Here is a 23,011-nt window from a genome sequence, read left to right as displayed (position 1 = left end):
TGCGATTGTTGAAGTTATGCAACTTTCGCAAAGGCTGACCACAAAAAAAAAGTTTTCATCTTGAGCTCCTCCGTGCTTCGGAAGGCACGTTAATCCGTTGGTCCCAGCTGCATTAGCAGTCGTTAATATCCCACCATCAATCCGCACTGGGCCCGCGTGATGGTTTAAGGCCCGATCTCCCTATCCATCCATAGGGAAGGCCCGTGCCCCAGCAGTGGGGACGTTAATGACCTGATGATGATGATGACTCAGTTCAGGTTGCGATGGATGTACCTCTGACTACCCTATTTGGAATATAGTCATGAGCGTATGTGTTGAAATATATTTTTAAATACTGTGCCAACGCAAAGTCATATTTCATAAGTATAAATAACTTAGTTTTCAAAACTGGGTCAGACGTCTTTAGACAATTTAACAGCACTGATCCATTTTTGATACTATTCTGCACATGTTGATACATATTTTGTTGAATAAAATAAGTAAGTATACTGAATATTTCAGTCTCATGTGTATAGATAGGTTAGATTAGCGAACATAAATCCCCTACCTAATAAATATCAAAAAAAAGTTACGAAAAACCTAGGTACCTACTTACTAAAAACTTATTCAAGATACGAGTGAGCATCCGCGGGTAACATTGAAAAGTATCGTATGAAACAAAATATTTACGACTTAGCTTCCAATTGCCAATACTTAAGTAAGTTTATTGACTCGAAATATATAATTTTGAAAGAACAATGTCCAAATTATAGAATATAGTATTGTAGACTAAATTTCCTTTGATTTTAAGAGTGTAGCTATGAACTTATGTAAAATACCTACTTAAGTATAAGAAATATTTCCATATAAAATATATCTTATTTCAATACGTACCTCTTATAAAATAAATAGTAAGTAAGTAGCTGATAGTTAAGGACTTGAGAGAGTGAAATAATTGAACAAAAATAAAAAATAATAATTGGCCATGCGGAAGCAGTACGTAAATATATATTTAGGGTGTATATTATTACTTACAAGTATTTTTCCTGCAGATAGTTATCTTTAATGGCGAATTCGTGTGTCCTTGTTAGTAAACAAAGTATTTTTTGTAAGAAAATGGGAAGAATTAGACTAAGAAATAAGTTATATTTTTTTTTTGCAAAATATTCGTTCTGATTGAGTATCTATATTCTTATGTATGTAATCATTATTGGGAAGAAATACCTACTTCCCTTATTAATCATTGTCTAAATTATCAAGAAGATTAAAAGATACATTATCAATTAGCTACACAATAATTTGTTTTTGTTAAAATTACTATTCATTGTAATTATTTTAGTGCTGTTTCCGGGATCAAATAGGTATAAAAAGTGTGAGTTTTTTTTTCTAAATAAATTAATATCTAGTTTTTACGTAACATATTTAAATGTTGCCTATCGGACCTAAACAACGGTTAAGTACGTTGTTAATTGAAATAGTTTTGAGTTTTCGAAGTAAGTAGTATTTGAATGAAACACAAAAACGTATCTCAATTGTTTTTTTTTTCAAATAATAATAAATTAACCTGATTAATTAGTAAGTTATTCTCACAGTAATGATTGTTTTATCTCCGTATGATTGGAAACACGATAAAGATGTTTATTGTTTTATAAATCATAAGATATCATAAGATAAATGTTATCTTTCTATTCATGAATATTATGTGTATACGGGCAATCAGACACATTAAACAATTTAAGTAATTGACAAAAAAGTAAAGTTGCTAAAGATTTAAAGCAAATTATCAGAATAATGTTATACTTAATAAAAGCTAATTGTCGATTAAATGGAGCAAGCGAAATGTCAAGAGGTGACCATGAAATCTGAAATTTCGCAAAAGTAAACATTCACTGATTTCGTATTTTGTTCAGTAAAAACTATAATTAGGTAATGTAAAATAATTCAAGCAAAAGCCTCCCCTCTCCTCTCTTTGCTCAATATTGGGACACCACGATAGAGCTAGAAAAAAAGAAACATCTGAATCACGTAACTCAAAATTCAACTAACAAAATACTTGCCCTAATGTAGTTAGTATAGGTTAGAGTAGGTGTGTACGCGCCGCGTCCTTCTGAAGGCAGTTCGCGTGTGCGGTTGAGAAACGCTCATCCCGAAGGCCGACAGCCTGCGCCTGCGCCGGCATAGCTAGATTCTTGTGAATTACGATCAGTCTTTAGTATTTACTAACTGTGTAGGTTTCTACTACGTTCATTCGACCTACGCGCGGAACCTGTCAATGATTACATAATTAATTAATTATTTACTTACCCTTTATCCCTTGCTCGAAATTTCGGAGAAAGAAAAAGAAAATAATATTTCTTGCATTCTATTTCAATAGACTATCTTACATACGAGTTTTAAAGTTTTAGATGTCCAGAGTTTTTGTGATTTAAATATGATTATTTAATTTTAAGTTTTGCCTAAGTATATATCCTCTATCTTTATTACGTATCAAAAGAACTTCGTACTGTGAGATAAAACTTGTCCTAAAGTTCTTACAAAAAAAATAACAGTTATATTTTATGGAAATAATACACAAGTTTATGCAAATTGCGGTATAAAATGTTAAATTAATGTTTGCCAAAGTCTATGATGATGTCAGAAAAAATATCTTTTTTTGTTTTGACGTAAATGTTTAGTCATTCGGTTTTTTTTTGGAGATTTTTTAACTATAATAGGAAATATATAAATAGTGTCGCTAGTTATAAAACTATATTATCTGCTGTTTTTTTTATGTAAATGATACCCGAGCTCACGCAAATTGCGGTTTAAAATATCTTCAGCGCAAAAGTCTATGATGATAAGTACCAGAAGATTTATTTTTTTGGTTTGACGTAAATTTTGAGCAATTTGTTTTTTTTTTTTTCCGTCTTGGCTCAGTTCAATAGGCTATTGAGCTATTATTTGCAAAGTTTAGCAAAAACGAGAAATAGCTTTTTGTTGCCACCAAGAACCTAGTATCAGCTTAAGCATAGATCTTTTTTTACTGTTGCACTTTCTTCTTGGACTAAATAAATACCTATTAGGTGACCGTTTGTAATTCTATATTTCACGGTATTTTTTAAGTAAGTACCTAATATCATCACTAATTTAAGAGCCACGCTCTTTTCGTTGTAGCATTCTCCATTCTTGTCCGTCAAAGGCTAATTCCTTTACTTCCTTCTAAGACACGACTTTCGCCTTCTCTTTAATCTGGTCCATGTAAGATCTTCTCGGTCTTCCTCTTCCTCTCTTTCCTTCTAGCTTCCCTTCTATGATGTTTTTAATAAATTCCTCATGTCTTATTAAGTGTCCAATCATCTTGCCTCTCCTGTCCTCAATAACTCTCAATATTTGCCTCTTTTCCTTTACTCTTACTAGCACTTCCTCATTAGTAACTCTTTCAGTCCAACTTATTCTTTCCATTCTCCTCCAACACCACATTTCAAAGGCCTCGAGTCTCTTTCTGTGCCTAATAGGTACAGGAATTTTATTTAATACTCCTAAAGCTTTGAGACTGAATAGAACTACTGAACGCTATGCTTTGTGTTTGTTGACTTTTTATACGATTACAAAAATATTTTTAAGAACGCGCGTGTAATGTAAATAAACATCTTTACTACTTAGCGCTACTATGTTAAGTATATTTAACCATTTAGCAGTAAGTATGTGTTATATTATAATGTCAGGAGAAATAATCGGCCCATCGAGTGTCGGTAGAAAGTTCGGAGAAAGTAGCTGCAAAAAAACACGAAGTATGAGCCCAGAACTTACAGTTAGCCGACGTTTATTGGCCAAAACGAGAAATGCCAAATTTTGACCCGCTTACCCTAAAAGTGTTACCAACACTAAAATAAAAGTAGTTAAACTCCTTATTGGTTGGTTTGACGTATTAATTTAATTAGTACAAACAGTATAAAAATAACCAAAACTCGATCGATTTGGTCAGGCTGGTTTTTTAAAAAAAGCCAGTTCTGTATAGTCCTTGTATATTATACGTATGTAAATTCATCATCATCAATTTAAGAGCTACGCTCTTGTCGGTGCAGCATTTTCCATGCTACTTTTAAATTATATTATTATTTTTTATTTAAGTATTATTATTTTGTATGTAAATTAAATGAAGTAATTCATAAGTATATAAATGCTTTTTTCTTAAAATATTGCACTTTATATTATCGCAATTTCCCACGTACAATGTGTTAAATGCATTAGTCTTTGTTTGCAGATTTTATTTTTGCCAGTATCAATCACATTGGAGTCTCAGCACTGTGGCAAAAAACCGTTAGGTTAATACGCTTAAATTTTATTTTTGCTTGCAAAGTTGCAAAATGTAATGTAGAATTGTTTTCTTATCTCACCCAGTCTGATGTTTTGCCGCGATTTTTCTTGTAGCTTCTTTTTTCCGGCTATACAGGTTGCAAGAAGCTAGCAGTTTTAGGCGGATGAGATATTTCGTATGTAAAAATGACGATTCAAAGTGTAACTATGTTACCTACTGAATAAAGATATTTTTTAATTTGAATTTTCAAGTCAAAATCAAATCAAAACTTTATGTTGTGTGCAAACAACATACAAATGAATTTTGTGAGATTCTCGCAGTTCGCTACCAAGACATTTACTTGTTCATTCTTTTTTCGGTTTTAAAAAGCTACTTATTAGGTAGGTACTAATATACTCGTCGATATGCACTGCACGTAAGAAAAAGTTAGATGATTCCATGCTTCGGAGGGCAAGTTGAGCTGTCGGCCCCGGCTATTAGCCATAAAACAGCTCCACCAACCCTCAGTGGAGCAACGTGGTGGAGTATGCTCCATACCCCTGGTTGATTGAGGGGAGGCCTGTGCCCAGTTATGGGACGTATAAAGTGTGTTATGTATTCATTCTATACGGAAGTAAAGGCCTTGTGTTAATCTCTAAGCAAAGTCGACCGGTTCAGAATGACCTTCCTAATGTTTAATACATCTAAACCACGGCGAGTCAATATTAATCTGATAAAAACTTGAATCCTTCCTAGTTTTGTATAACGTCATAACGAACTAACTAAAGGAGATATAGACTAATTTAATCATTTTACTCTTTTGGTCAGTAGATTTTTTTCTGAGCGAAACAAATTTACTTCTCAAAGATTTTATGCTTCGATTTTTTTATGCTCCCCAGTTTTTTAAACTGCCTCGTTTCTAAGACTCTCATTTTTTATGCCTTCTAGTTTTCAACACAACTTTGTAAAGCGTAGCACAGTAAAACCCAATCTAAATAGTTTACATAATTTAGTAGGTTCTTAAACCTTTCATGTACATTATTATGTAGTAAACGAAAATAATAAAACTAGTTCTTATCTATCTAACATATTTCTTATATGTATTCGTTAATTAGATACGTATCTGAAATGTTGTATCTAGATAGATGTTGAAGTTTCAAGGATTTGAGGTCTTGTGGTCTGGCCAGTTGATTTAAGACGTCCGATTTCGGTCTCTGAATACCTTTTTATTTTATACAAAAAATAACCGGTTGTATTAGTTGTAAATGCTTACTTTTTCGTCAACCAATTAATTTTGTGACGCACGGTTTATTTAGAACGGGCGCAACAAGTTTGTTGTAAAGCATAAATGTCAAATTACGTATAGGTAGGTATAGGTACGTATTCTATCCTAAGTAGTTATGTTACAAAATATTGATTTAGTCTAATACTAGGTACTTTTGTAGCTATTTAACGAGAACATATAAATAATTATTGCGGCGACTTTTTGTATATTTATTTTACCGTGACTAAAGTTAATAATTATATAAATTAAACTCCCGCGTGATGGTTTAAGGCCCGATCTCCCTATCCATCCATAGGGAAGGCCCGTGCCCCAGCAGTGGGGACTTTAATGGGCTGATGATGATGACTAAACTTAATATACAGGTATCTTTTCATCTCAACTATATTACAGTAATACCAATATAATACTTAAGTTCGCTAGCTTATTTTGATGTGACTTATCTATTGCATGTACAATTCTAGTAAGTAATCCAAATTCTGTACATGATATTACCGAAATTAAACCATAAAGACACGCCCTTGTATTTCCATAACAATCAGGTGCAAACCCACTTATTTCGGCGCAGGCGTAGCGCAATATCCGACTTACAACAACGATTGCGTCTATTTATTTAATGAATATAGTTCGATATCTTCTTGCTCGGCGTTGATTAGTCACGCTATATTACCATCAGACAAGCATGGCTATCTTTATGGAACGGTAATGGTCGTAGTATGTGCGCGTGCGCACATGGCAAAAGGAAATCGTGTTCTTTTACAAGATCTAGCCACAGTCAGGGTTGAAAAGATTACCTTACTTATTTTTTTTTCTATTGTAAAAAAACACACCACGCGCACACACATACACACACACACACACACACACACAGTGTTATACACACTATACCACACCCCGGACACTTCATACAAAACACCTCATTTTGCACAGACACTACACTCTGACGTTATCGTACACGCGTATCTGTGTGTGTGACGTCTGACGCCCAAACGATAGAAGACTAAAGTAAGACCGAAGGGGGATGAGGTAAACCTAGCTCAGCGGCTAGTGGGGAGCGGAGAGTTGCCGTTCTATACGTAGTATTATTCCTTATTCTATGACAATACTTACGAGTAGGTAGCTATCACAAATATTCGTAGCGGGCAATTAAGGGATAAAGCCAACCAAGCAATTGTATAATCTGTATAATTCCTGCTTTTCCCAGAACGGTCCGAGTTAGTAAAATATTTGTTTTCTGTACAAAATACTTGGTAATATTTGTAGAATCTGGAGCCTAAACTAGGATACCCTGTGTCTAAAGACTCCAAGCGTCCACCTCCCAAAAGTCATGGTCAAAATTATAAATTAACGGTGACAATGTCGATAAAAGGAAATTTTGTCTATCATAAAAGTAAATAAATTACAACAACTATTAATCCATAATAGTGTGCGTGTGTGTGTGTGTTTAAGTTTTAGTAATATTCAGAAGCCTCCGTGGTCTAGTGGTTAGAGCGTTAGGCTCACGATCTGGAGGTCCGGGTTCGATTCCCGATGGGGACATTGTCGAAATCACTTTGTGAGACTGTCCTTTGTTTGGTAAGGACTTTCAGGCTTGAATCACCTGATTGTCCGAAAAAGTAAGATGATTCCGTGTTTCGGAGGGCACGTTAAGCCGTTGGTCCCGGCTATTAGCCGTAAAAAACACCACCTCCACCAACCCGCAGTGGAGCAGCGTGGTGGAGTATGCTCTATACCCCCTCCGGTTGATTGAAGGAAGGCCTGTGCCCAGCAGTGGGACGTATATAGGCAGTTTATAATATTCAGAAGGCGGATGACACGTTCGTTATGTAAAAAATGACGATTCAAATTGTAACTGTGTTACGTAACGAATAAAGGTATTTTTGAATTTTATAAATAGGAAGTACACCACTGCAAAACTACAATCAAAAGAAAATCCTTCTTTTGACGTGATCCTTTCGGTCTAGGTAGCTAGATACACTCGTCATCACCCATAAGGATTATGTTTCGTCTTTATGTTTTAAAGATAATTTATAACAATTTATTGAATGAGACATTGCTTGTCAATTGTTTTGTAGAAATATAGTTTACGTATCTTTCTGATTATGGTGGAAAGCCCTGTTGGCCACGGTGGCTAACAACATTGACGACTATGCAAATCTTGGATTATTGGCCTTACGAAATGTGAGGCGAACTTCCATTTGCTAAATCAAATCAAATCAAATCAAATATACTTTATTGCACACAACATACAAAACAGATTCACACAGATGAAGATAGATACAGTACAATCTGGCGGCCTTATTGCTAAGCAGCAATTCTAAACTGAAATGGAGCTCATTTGAAGCAGGCTCCCTTGTAAATTACACTTCCAATCAACTTTTAAAGTGTTATCCTGTATCTGTCTTAAGTTTTGGAACTATGTACAACGTATACCATAAGCTCAGATTACATTCCAATTTTCCAGTAGGCTACTTGATATTCTAGTCAAATGAGATACTTTTTACGAAACGTCAAAACGAAAGTTTTCTTTAGAGTTTGTATGGAAATACTGTCCTGTGACGTCATCAATAAAAGCGGTCAAACGTCGTACTCATTGTTATTTAATCCATAAATAAAATTCGAAAAGTAAAATGAGATTGATTTTTAATCATCGTAAAATGGCTTTTATTTCTAGATTAGCATTTTATAATTTATCTTTGACCCAGTCAAATATACCCGATTGGGGAGTAGGGACATCCATCGCAAGATGAACTAAGCACCCACACCTTACCGAGTTTTCTGTTAGACCAACGTGATAAGTGCTGAGTCGTACGTATCGCCATCTGTTATGTTCCAGCTGCGAAAACTGCACTAAGTAAGTATACCTATTTAATTAACAGTTTATAAATAATGAAACGATTGTAAAGATTTTTAAAACGGAGGCAATAACGCGAGTTCTGTTGTGTCTTTTAACTATGGGTACTACCTTAATAATACCAAAATACATTGTCTAAAAAACAAGCCACAATAAGTAACTACTCTTAATGAATAAAACAACATACATATTTTACTAAATCTTGCAAGTACATATTACTCATATATCTTAAAATAAAGCATTGAAGGATGACCAAAGCTTTAAAGCTGTCAATAACTTAAGTTATAAATAAACATGAAGAGGCAAAAACAACAACCACAATTTAAAAATGTTAGAGTTCAATACCTTTTTGACAAACAAAATGTTGTTTAAAAACCTTCTTATATTTTTTTGTGAAAGAATAACCGTACAGTATTTAAGTGGGTATCTATCTATCAGTTTCGCTATATAAAAAACAGTGTTAACGTTATCTTGGCGTTGGCCTTTAAATAGTTATTCAAAATTCGAATACGTCCAACCATCGATTTGAAAGAAGAACGAGTTTCGAAGATCCAGATTGGTATGTTTACGTCCTGGAGTCCAGACAATCCGTTCTATAAACTTATAAAAACGTCCTACGGTTCATTATCGTCCTTGGTCAATCAATGAAACAATCGATGTGAACACATTCGTGTTTGGGCCGTGGTGTTTGGTTATCGAATGCCAATCACGAATCGTACTCATGATGCGTTCGATGCGTCATACGTTTAGGCTTCCTTTAAGTAATTCTCTATCAATGTCAGATTTGACGACTTAAAGGTGTACTGCCGAAAAGCGGAGCCAAAGGTACTGATTAAAAGTCGCGCTGCAGTAAGTATATAATTTTATAGATATACATAAGCTTTTTCTATTTTTTTGCTGTGACTCTCTGTAACAAAAGCTGAACACTGAGGGGTCTCTGATACTGTAGATCAGGGGGTCTAAAAAGGCCACATAGAAGTTATTCAATTTAAAAAAATATCGCAATTTAATTTTGCTTTATTAGAGGAATTGCTCCTATGTGGCTTTTTCAGATCCCTAGTTGTGCAATATCGTATGTTTAATGTATCAATACATAAACTCATGTGGTCGCTAATGGAGTGCACAGCAAGCAACCACAAGTAATCGGTAGACAACGTACAGACACTTTGGATACGAATTCTTAAGATAGATTATGGACCGTATGGTTACGGGCGAACAGACCAGTGCATCATGTTGGAGTTGACACTGTTCCTCAGTAGACTTTTACGATATTTCTCCATACCATTATACACGGCGATACGGCTTACCACCACCACCACCCTTGTAGCCCAGTTGGAAGACCGCTTGGCTCTCAATGTAAGGTTGGTAGTCGTATCCAGCACAAGCCTAAACCTATCATTTTCGAGTTTTTCGAATTCATAAATGTTTACTTATCACGTGCTCAGCGGTGAAGGAAAACATCCCACATACCCGAGAAATGCGTTTCGGAGGTATGTGACCTAACCTGTATTGGGCTGGTTTTCCCTTCGCTGGTTGAAAGGTCAGACAGGCAGACGCTTCTGTAAAAAACGGGGCCTGTCAAATATGCAAGTTAGGTAAGCGGACCCTCTGCAAACGGGATAACGCCAGGGATATGACGATACGGCTCACCACCTATCACGTGGGTCTAACAGAAAGCTCGCCGAGGTCTGGTTACTTAGTTCATCTTGCGTTGGATGTAGCTCTGACTACCCCAATTGCGATGTAGTCGTGAGTTTGTGTTATCCGAATCCTCAGTCATTTCCAGCGAATTACATAGCTTCTATCGTTGTGTCAACAACTGAACATGCAATTTGTATTATACGATCTTCTTTTGTTCTGCAACCAATACCATGCATTACTGCTCCGTTGTTGTCATAATAGCGATTACGTTAAGTTGGCAGGACCATCACAATTTTGTTTTAAAAATGATTTTTTTAATGTAACGTCTTTTTAATAATACCTAATGACTTATATATAGCATATAACTATATCATTGAGATATGCCATATTGTCTCTTCATTCTTTCAGCTGTCATCAGATTGTCTGTAAGAGATGTCATTAAACAGGTTGACCTAAATTAAGTTTATTTTTATTTTATATTTATACTATGTACATACTGTATTGCATTGAAAGTAAGACTTACATATTGGTGTTGATTCCAGTACACCACCTAATTTTATTTTATGCTGTCATTTTCTTATCCGCCGAAAAGAAAAGTGACAGGTAATCGACAGGCATAAAATTTATGCAACACACGTTAATTTTAGGCACGAATCTAAAACATCCATCTAAAAATTGTAGTTGACAGCACACATTAAACGGTTTGCATACCAACAAGATACCTCTTTGATTCGTTCGGACTATTCATTCATCCACTCATTTATTTTAAAATTAACAGTTGTAAATCATCCATCCTTTTTCTTTTCGGCGGATAAGAAAATGACAGGTATAACTTAAAATAAAATTAAGAGGTGTCTGCAGGAATCGGGGCCAATATATTTATTTTTAAAGTTGGGCTTGCTATCGGGACGTGCGTACGATTATAATGGCCGACCATTGCCTGTGCCATCTCTGCTTATGACTGCATTTAAGACCACCTTACGTGGTAGATCTTTACCACTATACTATGACAATCTGTTTTAAGATGGTCGTGTATAGCCACATTAGATTTCGATATTTTCCAAGGGAATTATAGAAAGTTCGGTGAGGTACTTAGTTCATCTTACGATGCATGTACAATCAAAGAGCAAAAGTGCAGTTACTGAGCCCAGCGAATTATTTGTAGACAGTGGTGAAATTATGAACCATTAGGTGTCATAATTATAAAATTTATATTTTTGTAGATGTTTTTGGTCTATTACAGAAAAGACGTGTAACCAGGAGGTCTTAAGTGCAACCAGTTAATTTATTACCTTGCAAGAAACTGATTGGACTTTTGCACTTTATCGTACCTCTCGTGAGTTTATGTTATATTATGATTCGTTCTAGGTATATTGCCTAAGAAAAGATTAATAGATGTAACTTTTTTTTGTTTAAGTTATATCTGCAATCAGTTTGTCTTACTATGAGCAGATGAGATGAAGGAGAACTTGTCTTTATGAGAGATATATCCACTGACATAACCTCAGATAGATGTAACTTGGAAAATTATTCCTAATCAGCTGTTTTCAGTGTAAATTGACAGTAAATGATCGATTATCATACTTTACGATTATATGAACGATCTTTTATGATACTGGCAGGTGTATGAATACCTAGTAAAACTAGTAAAATATTAGCCTTACAAATAAACGTGGTGTAACTTTTTATATTGAGTATAAACGAAGAACAAAAAAAATAAATCAAAATAAGAATAAGCATAGGCAAAATCTCTACAAATAGTCTCGAAATAACTTATACCTAATATAACCTTCGGGTTACGTCTCATACTATCGCTAAATGTGATCTGCTTAGGTAAATGCAAAAATCAACCTTATTCTTCTTCTTATCGTTTCGATGGCATTCAGATTTTTTCAGCCTAGTATACCCATGTAACCTTATTATGTTTATTACACATTTATTATTGAACATTTTGAGTTTTATAAGTTCTAGCCTCGACAGGCTGTGTACCATCGAGGTTCTGTATAAACCGCACATTGGTACTTAATCACGTTGATATAAATTTTATCTTGTATCTAATCTGTTGTAATTAGTATGCCTAGCTTAATTATCAGCAGGCAAATTGACATCTAAATCCAAATTAAATAACAATTTGAACAAACATTTCCATGTATCTAAGCAAAAACTAAACATTTATAAAGAAATGATAAATAAAAACGAATATAAACTAAAAAAGTATTTTTATTAAAATAAAAATGTTTGTTATTCGCTGCATTGAATTTGAATTTAGAATTTATATCTTTCTTTACTTATTGTCTATATTTTTTTGGCAACTTGCGCATTCCTTTCAGCCAGTAATGATGACTTATTACAGATTAATTGACAATTAATAGATAATAAATAAGGCGTGTAACCTTCACAATATGGTCGAAGGACGCTGCGCTGTAGGTGCGGTGGTGCAACGTTTCCGCTCACCGACTGCGCTTGCGACACGCGACGCATGGACTATGGAGCGAACTGCATCCATTCACGCCGGCGTGGTATACTGTCGCATACCGCCATCTAGTAGGTTCTAAGGACACCACGCATATTGGAGAAGAAAATTCTAGAGTTTTTCTAGAATTCACTTGATTTTTATACGACTACGGCAAAGCAAAAATTATGCTTATGTGTTTGACAGCTATGTATTTGACGTTGAGACTACTCTTGTATTATCAAAGACCACGGACCAAACGGGAAGGAAATAGAACTTGACAAGTTCTGTTTATCTGATGTCACATTGATCTATATAGGTGTCAAGAGCGACTGTACATTGACTGACTTGTGGCTCTAACTTGATAAAATAATGACTGAGTGTGAGTTTATTATGAAGTTATAAATGCTAGAATATTCTTAGCCCGATGCGACGATCTTCTGATACAAAGAGTGGTTGCAATTATCGGTTTGATTTGCTCTTCAAATCAAGTAAGTATACTTACTTTATTGCACAAAACTTGTGTAGGTAATAAAAGTCTATACGAAATCCAACGGCAGTATGGAATTCTTAAGAAAAACTTGCAATATGCACGTACTTGGTGAACTGGATTTAAATACTTTTAATATCTGTTTCGTTACACCGTTTCAGTAGGTTAATGTTTCCGTCCTCTGTCAACCAATGTCTTAAAACTGCTCCACAAGTACTGACAAACATGAATTAATTAATAAAAAACGTTTATAAATAAAAATAACGCATAACGGGAAGTGGCGAGGATAAAAGAGAAAAAGGAGGAGTTAATTAATAAAAATGTACATAAGTAGGTTTATAAAATCTTTATCTTTTATTCAAGACTTACCGTCACCTACTTACTTAAAAATACTTATTTACGTACGTGATGAAACTGATCGCCTGTGCCTAGTAAAAATACTAAGTAGTTCGCATATGATCGACAATATAATCAGTCATGCAATGACATACCTAATACGTTCAGTCTTCAACACAAATTGACCACAGAAATCCGAACAATAAACAAACAATATTAATCGACTGTCACCGACTCGATTGGATTTTAGCCAATAGAACCCACTTTCGAATTATATATTAAAATTAGGTATATTTTTTAATTATCATTAACTTATTTATTACAATTTTATAACTTAGTGTAGGTACGCCCTTCACCCATCTGTAGCTAAAAAGGACCGCGCCGTAGATCGCACCCTGCCCAAAGGTTCCCATTATAAAATAAATTAATAAAATAAATAATTTGTTATTCCGAGTTTTGTTTTATATTTGTTATTGTGGTGTCCCTAACATTTCTTTCTTTCTACATTAGGTTGGTTGATATGCCAAGGGGAAAATCGGCAATAAATCAGCGACCGATTAAATACGGTCGTCGGCGTTGGAGCTTGTGTCGTAAGTCAGGCAAAGCGATAAGCAAGCCAGCGACCATTAAGGATTTACAATCTCTTTACAATTGTTCTAATGGTTAGTTTTTATTGCATCGCTATCCGATAGTTTTAGTGCATTAGAATTTATAATCAGAAACTAAAGTTATATCGATTCTTATCATATTAGCAGCGATTCGCAAGCAACTTACCTGTTATCGGGTAAGTAAACTATATAGATAGATAGAATGATCATTTATTTGTTTATTTATATATGTATTTATTTGCGAACTATTAATGAATATTATTATGCGGTTCTTTTTTGTTTTCTGACGTGTGTTCTCTAAGGGTGGTATTAATAAACGAATCTCAGTTGAGACTGCCCTCGAGATCATGCTCAAGTCTCTGTTTTTAATAGTTTTTATATAAGAACTGTCACATTGCCCTGATCTTGGAGGCAGTCTCGAAGCTGAGTTTAGTTTATTAATACCACCCTAAATGAATTCATAAGAGTAACTTTCTTTATCTGTATATAAGTATTATGTTATACATGATATTATTATCCAATTGAAATCTTTTTAAATGGTAGTGGTTTTGCTTAAAATCAACCTGAGATAAGTACTTTATTGTTTGACCTACCCGCTGCACCAAAGAGGTTCTAATTGCAATTGCACTCGAATAAGGAAAATCTTTTCCCTCTGCATATAGACTTAATCATCCTCAATTTACAATATGTCAAAGATCTTGCTGCGTCGTCGTTAATTTTCCGCGCATTATCCAGTCACTTTTGAACGAGGCAACTTGTTTACACTTGCATAGTCATCCATTACTGCTCAGAAGGTGCTTAGAATCACATCACTAATTTAAGAGCCACGCTCTTGTCGGTGTAGCATTCTCCATTCTTGTCTATCAAAGACCAATTCCTTCACTTCCTTATAAGACACGACGTTCACCTTCTCTTTAATCTGTTCCATGTAAGCTCTTTTTGGTCTTCCCCTTCCTCTCTTTCCTCGTAACTTTCCTAATAGTTTTTAGAATTAATAACTAATTATACGTAACAATAGTTACTAGCTTACTGCACATGGAAACTACAAATAATCTTATGGTAATATAAATATATGGTGGTGGTGTATTGCATCTGTAAGTCTGTGTCGAACCGGACCTGAACCCCCAACTTTAGTCAAAGCCTTTTGTCCCGCTTTCTGTCGTGTGGGTTGTGAGGTGGATTACCAACCTCATCAACCCCGGTGTCAGGGTTATTATTGAGCCGCCAAAGGCCCCTGACATGATGGCCCCTGGCTTAACGTGCCGTCCGAGGCACCGATCATCTTACTTTCGGACAATCAGGTGATCAGCCTGTAATGTCCTAACCAAACTAGGGAGCCTCTGAGTGCATCAGGCTTTATACATTTTCAAATCAAATATACTTTATTGCACAGAACTTGATCGATGTGTCAAGTGCGCGAAAATAATCTTGAGTCTATGGAATTTTCCTCATTTTTTTCTCGCTGTACTATTTCTCTTTTTTTATTACACGATAGGATAAGGATATTTATAGAACAAAGAGCTCATTATTTATATTTGTTTCCTTAGTTTATTATTTATTTTATGATCCTAATCAGCTAATATTTGACACCGATACTTCCGCGGTTTTATTGATATTGTTCGTAGACGGAAAATCCGACGAGGAAAAATGTGCTTAAGATCAAAAACAAGTGTAATTTATAAATACATTGTTAGGAGAATAAAATTGAATGTGTATGTTTATTAACAATAGAATAAGGTTGTAATTAGTATGGATTGTAATGTCTGAGAATAAATCTTTTTTATTATTATTTGTATGTCGTTTCCATGTCTCGGGACCAGTGTTACCAACTGCCAGCTTTACCCAGTTGCTAGATAATTAAAAGCAAGTTAAAGCATAAATTGAAAAGTAGCTACAAAAAGAAGCTAAAAAGTTACGCTACTAGTTTTATTAAATTGTAGCTGTATGCCACGCAATAATAGTTAGAAAATCTAGCTATAAAGTAGCTATGTTGGCATCACTGCTCGGGCTATGGAGTCCCGGACTTTTGGAAGGCGTGCGTGGAGCCGAAGCCAACTCGTAGAGGCACGCCAATTTTATCTAAATGTAGTGTGACACCAACCGACGATTGTTTGTGTGTAAGATTACGACACACTTGCAGATAATTATAATTACATATCTAGGTATTAGTTGAATAATTGATAATTTTACATAACAGTATTTTTTATCGAAAGCCTTTCCGATTACGTACTTATACACTTTTATAAATTCACAACATTCGATAATATTTAACATTGTGTTTCTTTCTTTCGCAGATAAAGCACGGGCCACATAGTGAGAACTATAGTGAACAAGTGATGTGTTAAGTTGATAAGTGACAGGTAGTTGAAATCCAAGATGGCTTCCGCTGACGTACAAGACTACGTTCCAGGCATCACGCCTGGACCACTAACGAGAGAGATCCCGGAATGCATGAGGGACAAGTATACAATAGTTCAGGCTATACTGGACATCATAGGCTTCTGGATTATGATATATACCCATATCTTCACTGCTATATACCGGTCAATAGTGGGTGTTACGAAGAAGGACCTGAAAGGGGGTATTGCGGTGATCACCGGCGGTGGCGGAGGGCTCGGCAGTCTCATCGCTCTGAGGCTGGCTAGGCTCGGCTGCACCGTCGTCCTGTGGGACATCAACAAGCAAGGTTAGTACACCACTTTACACTTTACATTCTCTTCTGTTTCGTGATAAAATCCTACATGGTAAGACGCGGTGTATGAATCTGAAAAGAAAAAACTGTCGCGTCCTGGCCTGCTTTTCCTGTCATTCCTAGGCACTCCATTCAAAACTCTATCTTTTACATAGACACTACACAGACTCAGTATCTACCACCTTATACCGTGCGTGCAAACGAGACAGTCAGTCCCCTTACGTCTTAAAAACGATAAAGTAGCCAAAAGAGGGGTGAGGTAATCGAGCTTGTATCAGTGCGGGGCGCAGTGTCCTTTTTTTTGACGTGACTTATTGTAGATTTGCCGCAGATGGCATTAACTACTTGGCCGGACAAATGGGGAGCGCTGAAGGCTCTCACCCGGTACAACGTTTAAGGCAACAGGCCTGAGGGTGCCCAGTTGGGCGCGAACCTCGGCTCAGAATTAATCGACCCTAGTGGATCGATAGCGATAAGCGCTGATTGAGGGAAATCATCGACCACGCCGGCGGGGTCGGTATCGGGGTCCTGAGGTGTTTGGTGTCGCGAGCTGATTGGCCGCCTCTATGGCTAGATTAATCGGGTCGTCGGCATCGTATATTACGTCCTTCGGACGCGGACACTTTTCAGTACAGCCCCTAAGCGGGAGAGTATCCCTTATATACGTAGTATTATTCCTTATTCTATGCCCGTAGTGGTTATGGCTCTGTGTGCATCATGCTTAATATCTTGTTCTTCATATTCGTAACTTATTCGTAGTTTTTGGGTTTCTCCAATATTTGTATTTATCTCATAACCCAGATGGTTGCAAATGCACATTGCATCGTCCTTGCTTTCGTGATTACGTGTACAACTTACGTACCGATGACAATCGCTACACGGCAGAGATGTTAGGTGTTATTGATTAGAAGTCACGTATTAAGTGAATTGTCTAGACACTTATGTACCTAACCAATTTTCGAGGTGACAACTAAACGCAGGATGATACTGTAATATTTCTGAAATTTTAACATTTTCGTTCTAATCATAACGGCAGCCTGTTTTAGTCATAATACCTATTAGTACGACGAATAGGTGAGGCAACCCTATTTTTTTCGAAAGCCTATTCAAATAGTGACTACTATAAACTGATCCCATTGTGGTAATCGATCACGTTCGTAGAGCATTTTCGGAAATGACGTATGGTTTGCTACGGTCGGCTCTCCTACTATATGTATGTCTCAGCAGTTAGCTAATCTATATCCACGTAAGCATGGGAAATATTTATGTCTTTTGTAATTATTTCCTTTTATATAGATAAGATAAGATATTGGTGAAGGGAAGAGAGGCCTTTGCCCTGCAGTGGGACATTGAGGGCTATTAATAATATAGGCCCGAGATATGAAAAAGACATAATAATAATAAATGCCGTAAGCGTGGCCAATTATTGGTCAGCAAAAATTTAGCTTCGATCGCCATCGACTCGCAAAGAAGAAGAAGAAGATAATAAATGTTTATAATTCAATCAGACGGTATTGCTTGTAGATATAGCCGTATGCAATACTCACAACTTACTTACTACACATGCTGAAAAAATTGCCAAATACACCGACCTTGCTATAGAAATCCAAACACAGTGGCAATTAAGAACTGTTAAAACGGTACCCATCGTTGTATCCACCACAGGCGTCATACCTAAAACACTCTACACTAGTCTCCAAACTCTCAACATGCATCCATCCACACTGACGCTTCTTCAAAAAGCAGTAATTCTCAATACATGCCGCATCGTCAGGAAGTTTTTATCGCTGAAACAATAAAAGCACTTGGCTACGGCCCGTGCCACTTGCACCTCTTCGGAGAGAATTATAAATATATAAAGATAAATAGATAAATAATAATAATATTGGTGCAATAAAGTATGTATGTCGTCGTCATCTCCCTAGAATTATCCCGTTTATCACGGGCTCCGGTTACCTAACCTGAAGACTTGACAGGTCCGGTTTTTTACAGAAGCGACTGCCTGTCCGACCTTCCAACCCTCGAAGGGAATACCAGCCCATTATAGCTTAGGTCATATCATAGGATGGGTGACCACAAAAAAAAAGTTTTCATCTCGAGCTCCTCCGTGCTTCGGAAGGCACGTTAAGCCGTTGGTCCCGGCTGCATTAGCAATCGTTAATAACCACCAATCCGCACTGGGCCCGCGTGGTGGTTTAAGGCCCGATCTCCCTATCCATTCATAGGGAAGGCCCGTGCCCCAGCAGTGGGGACGTTAATGGGCTGGTGATGATAGGTTAGGTCACACACATACCTCCGAAAATGCATTTCTCGGAAATGTGGGTTTCCTCACGATGTTTTCCTTCACTGCTGATCCAAACGTGAATTCGACAATCATTGGTTTAGGCCAGTGTTAAAATATATTTGTATTGTATTCTATTTTAAACATTAATAGTAACTGTAATATTTATAAATAGTCATCTTTAAGTAAAACAAAACACATTATTATATTTACGTATGTCGTTGCTGCCATTGCGCAACTTTTATACAAAGCTTGCAGCGCTAATGATATAATCAAACAAACATACATTATTCTTGAGATATGGTGTATTGCATAGCAGACAACCCCATGAATAAATGTTTATAATTGATAGTTAAATAGTAAATAGGTAAGTATACCTAGTTTTACTAAGTGTAGTTGAAACATTATGTATGATAATTATATTAAATCAACTAAGGTACTGACAATAGCAATTTATATATTCAGCAAGCAACTGGCGACTTTATTATATAAAATGATCCTTTCAAGGAATAACAATAGAGGAAATATGTCTTTATAGAAATAAAAAATATACAGGTGTTAGTCACATCGGAACGAATGCTGGGGGGGACGATTCAGGTCATGGTTCTGAGTTAATACCAATTGGAATTTTCCGTCACAAAAGTAATATATTATTTGTGTTTTAAAAAATTTAAAACTCTACTTACTTGATATTAACGCAAAATTATAGAACTGAAAATAATAAAAAGAAAGCACTAAAATTTTCATGAATTTTGTAACGGAAAATTCTACTTCATAATTATTAACTCAGAATCATGGGCTGAATCATCCCCCTCAGTATTCATTACGATGTCACTAACGGCTTATATACTTTTACGCCGAAAAGATACCTGATTAGGTACTAATAAACTAATCTCTGCTGAGACTGCCCTCAAGATCGTGCTCAAGTCCCTGTTTTTATATGAGAACTGTCACATTGACATGATCTTGAGGGCAGTCTCGAAGCTGAGATTAGTTTATTAATACCACCCTTAGTACGTAATCAGGTATCTTTTCGCACCCTAAGTAGGTATGTTGCTTAAATGTAGAGTAAGAAAGCGCGCGAAGCAAAACTATCCGGTCCTAAGTTACTAGCACGGCAATTAATTCGAATTAATGCAAATTTAAAGTAAATCTACAGCGTTTTTTTAGATTCAAGATATACGAGGCGAAATTCGAAATATTCCGTACCAAATATGCACATATTTTTAATTCGATCTCGTTTTACAAGTATCTCACCCAGACCGCACCGCCAGAAAACGACTTCGCATTCTAAATTCAAATCGAAAAAAACGAAGGATTTCTAACAAATGAAAAAATCTTTGACAAAATATTACTGCCACAATCGCAAAATCTATACATACATCGCTTGTTAGCCCACTAGCACTCTCCTTCGTGACATCAATGTCGTACTTGTAAAATTGTGGTAAATTAGGTTATGTTGTTCGTTGCTCCGGTGACGAGGCGAGGTCTCGCACCGTGCAATGAACGGTTTGCAAAATGTTGCCCAACGACACACTTGCGTATTTCGTGTTATCTTCGCTAATCATTAACATTATGTATATCGTTGCAAAATCTTACAACTTACAGATTATTGTGTTGTGCGTACCAACCAACTAATTGAATAGAACACTGAACATCTTAAAATAGGCACTTATTTATTCCGGTTTCGGCTTAGATAACACAATTTCCTGTACTCATCATCACTAATTCAAGAGCCAAGCTCTTGTCGGTGTAGCATCCCCCATGCTACTTTTTTAGGTAAAAATAGGGCAGTCGTTTCCCTCTTGTCTTCCGCCCCGCAGTATTTTGTCGGGCGCGAGTGGGACGGCGCCGAGAGCAGTCTATTTCAAAGCGACTCCTGTCACAGTGACAGTTACTGCTGCCCTCTGTCAGGTACCAGGTCACAGTCCCTGCGCTTTGCCCCTTCCGTCCTGCAGTGCTGTACCGATGGCTGCCATCTCCGCCTCTGCAACCGTTGAAGTCTTCAGCCGTATCCCTGGGCAAGGATTCATCTACTAGAATCTGAAAATTTCCAGTTATTATATCAACATTGTTTGGTTTCAGTTTCAATTTATTATAGGATTTCAATTCCTGTTTTACTTATTATTTTGAAGCTTTTTAATTTTGGTAAAACACACAACTGATTATTCAATTAGGACATCGGAAACAGATTGTAGCAAAACGTTGAATACTAATGTACTAACAAAAATGACATTGACTACTATATCTGTAAGTGTTAGGAGGTAACGTAACAATGAGTAGGCTCTCAATATTATGCACTAGGCTTTGATAGTCAAGGTCACAACCAATCACGCTATGATGAACGTTTCATACCTGTTCTTTGTTATTATCCTCATCTTCTGTTTTTTAAACTATACAAATTACTTCTTGTAACTCGGAAAACACGTTGGCCTTTAAGTAGTTAATTCTACATAGTAAGTAACTTTTTTGTGGTTTAAAGTATTGCTAAGATTGTATTCCAACGTTTTAATGAAATACCTTACATAATAGTTTTAGCATTAAGTACTAGTGGTTGAAAATATTTTTCTCTCACTCACTTAAAAACGATAATTATTGCAAATACAATTTGAACAAGTCGATCAAAGTGAACCTTCAATATCATAAAGTATCACCGTGATCGAAAACCAGTTCCATTTGCCCATTCGTATGGTTCTTATTATAATTTCAAAACTTAGTCAATGTCCGAAGGTCTCATCATGTCACGGTCACGATTCTACAAATACCACGTAACTATTCAACTTCGCAAGATTCTAATATGCACTGCGACATAATTTGATGTACTACTCACAAGTTTGGGGCTATTTGGTGTGAATGTTTGTAAAGGGACAGTAAAACTCGAGTTGTAGGCTGTACAACAGTACAACCGTTGGTCTATAGTGGTCAAATATTTGTCTCCGGCTAGAGAACTGTCGAAACTAGTGTTTGCTGTGGCACTCAGCGCTGAGGCCAAAGTCGCTTTTGCAACAGCTGATCGCTATGTACCTATCTACTTCTGAAATACGATAACTTCCACTTACAACATCTATTATTCACGCTGATTGCTTCAAATGTCATTTCTTTTTGTTTTGATTTAATTTATACATTTTGTTCTACTCGATAAAATTTCAATCTGCTTCTGGTTTTTACTTATATTGTTGCATATTTCTGTTATAAGACTTATCAGAGACATCGCGAGCGTAAAAATACCTAATTATTATAATGACTAGCTATAAAGTTACTTATTCAAATCAACAGTATAGTTACTTATATTCTTTCAATATTTTTTAAAGTTCGAAACTTTTTTTACTTAAGTACTTACTCATGTTTCCCTAACGGATTTCTCACCATTACATCCAAGGTTCGCCTCACAACATTTACTCTACTAAGGTCGTTTGTGTAATCTTTTTCTGTAATTTGAGCGTCTTAATGACACAAGATAATGCGTGAAATAATTATTATATGAAACCTAAAATTTAGCCTTGTGGCAGCCGTAATTTTGTTGAACTTCATCGGATTTTGACTATAGATAAAAATTGTCGTCTTTGTAAATCGGATTTTGAATTCTAAAGAATGTTTGTATACATATTTCTATACAACAAAAGAACATCCTTTTTATCGGTGGTTCACCTTATCGATGGCCTTTATAACGTCAATTTGCAACTTGCTGTCACTTTCGATACCAGTTCAAGTTAAAGGCAGTGAATGTAAAAAAAGGTTATTCACAACTTGCACTGCGCAGAAAACCGTTCAATCAAGCGTGACCCAGCCCGACCTTGTGTTTGTTTGTTGCTCTTGCTGGTTGCGCCCGCGCTGCCGGTAGCTGCTCAATCAATGGACGTTCAAGTGCATTGGTTACTGGCGCGGTTATAATTTGCGATATCTCATTAGTTAAACAAACTGTGTCTACAACTTTCTATTTATCAGTATCAAATATACTTTTCTAGGTATTAAAAGGCTTCCTATCGTTAATTCACAAATTATTCATTCTAAAGGTAGCAAAATAACAATCAACGTTGTCATTCGGGTAATACTGCAATTATTATAGAGATTTATTGACACTTAAACCGTTAAAGCAGTGACTATGATATGTTATAATGAT

General features: G+C 36.0%; 1 protein-coding gene across 2 annotated transcripts in view; it reads left to right on the top strand.

Moving 5' to 3' along the window:
• The window catches only part of LOC126373578 (estradiol 17-beta-dehydrogenase 11-like), a 70,281-nt gene that overhangs the window by 4,234 nt on the left and 43,036 nt on the right, over positions 1 to 23,011 (top strand). For both annotated transcript variants that reach the window (XM_050019751.1, XM_050019752.1), the window contains exon 2: positions 16,213 to 16,604. In XM_050019751.1, coding sequence (XP_049875708.1) covers positions 16,295 to 16,604 — 310 coding nt within the window. In that variant the 5' untranslated portion in view covers positions 16,213 to 16,294. The remainder of the gene's footprint in view (positions 1 to 16,212; positions 16,605 to 23,011) is intronic.

This window comes from Pectinophora gossypiella, chromosome 16, assembly GCF_024362695.1.
Source record: "Pectinophora gossypiella chromosome 16, ilPecGoss1.1, whole genome shotgun sequence".
Classification (NCBI taxonomy): domain Eukaryota; kingdom Metazoa; phylum Arthropoda; class Insecta; order Lepidoptera; family Gelechiidae; genus Pectinophora; species Pectinophora gossypiella.
The sequence above is the reverse complement of the archived record's forward strand: the minus strand, read 5'-3'. Positions and strand labels throughout refer to the sequence as shown.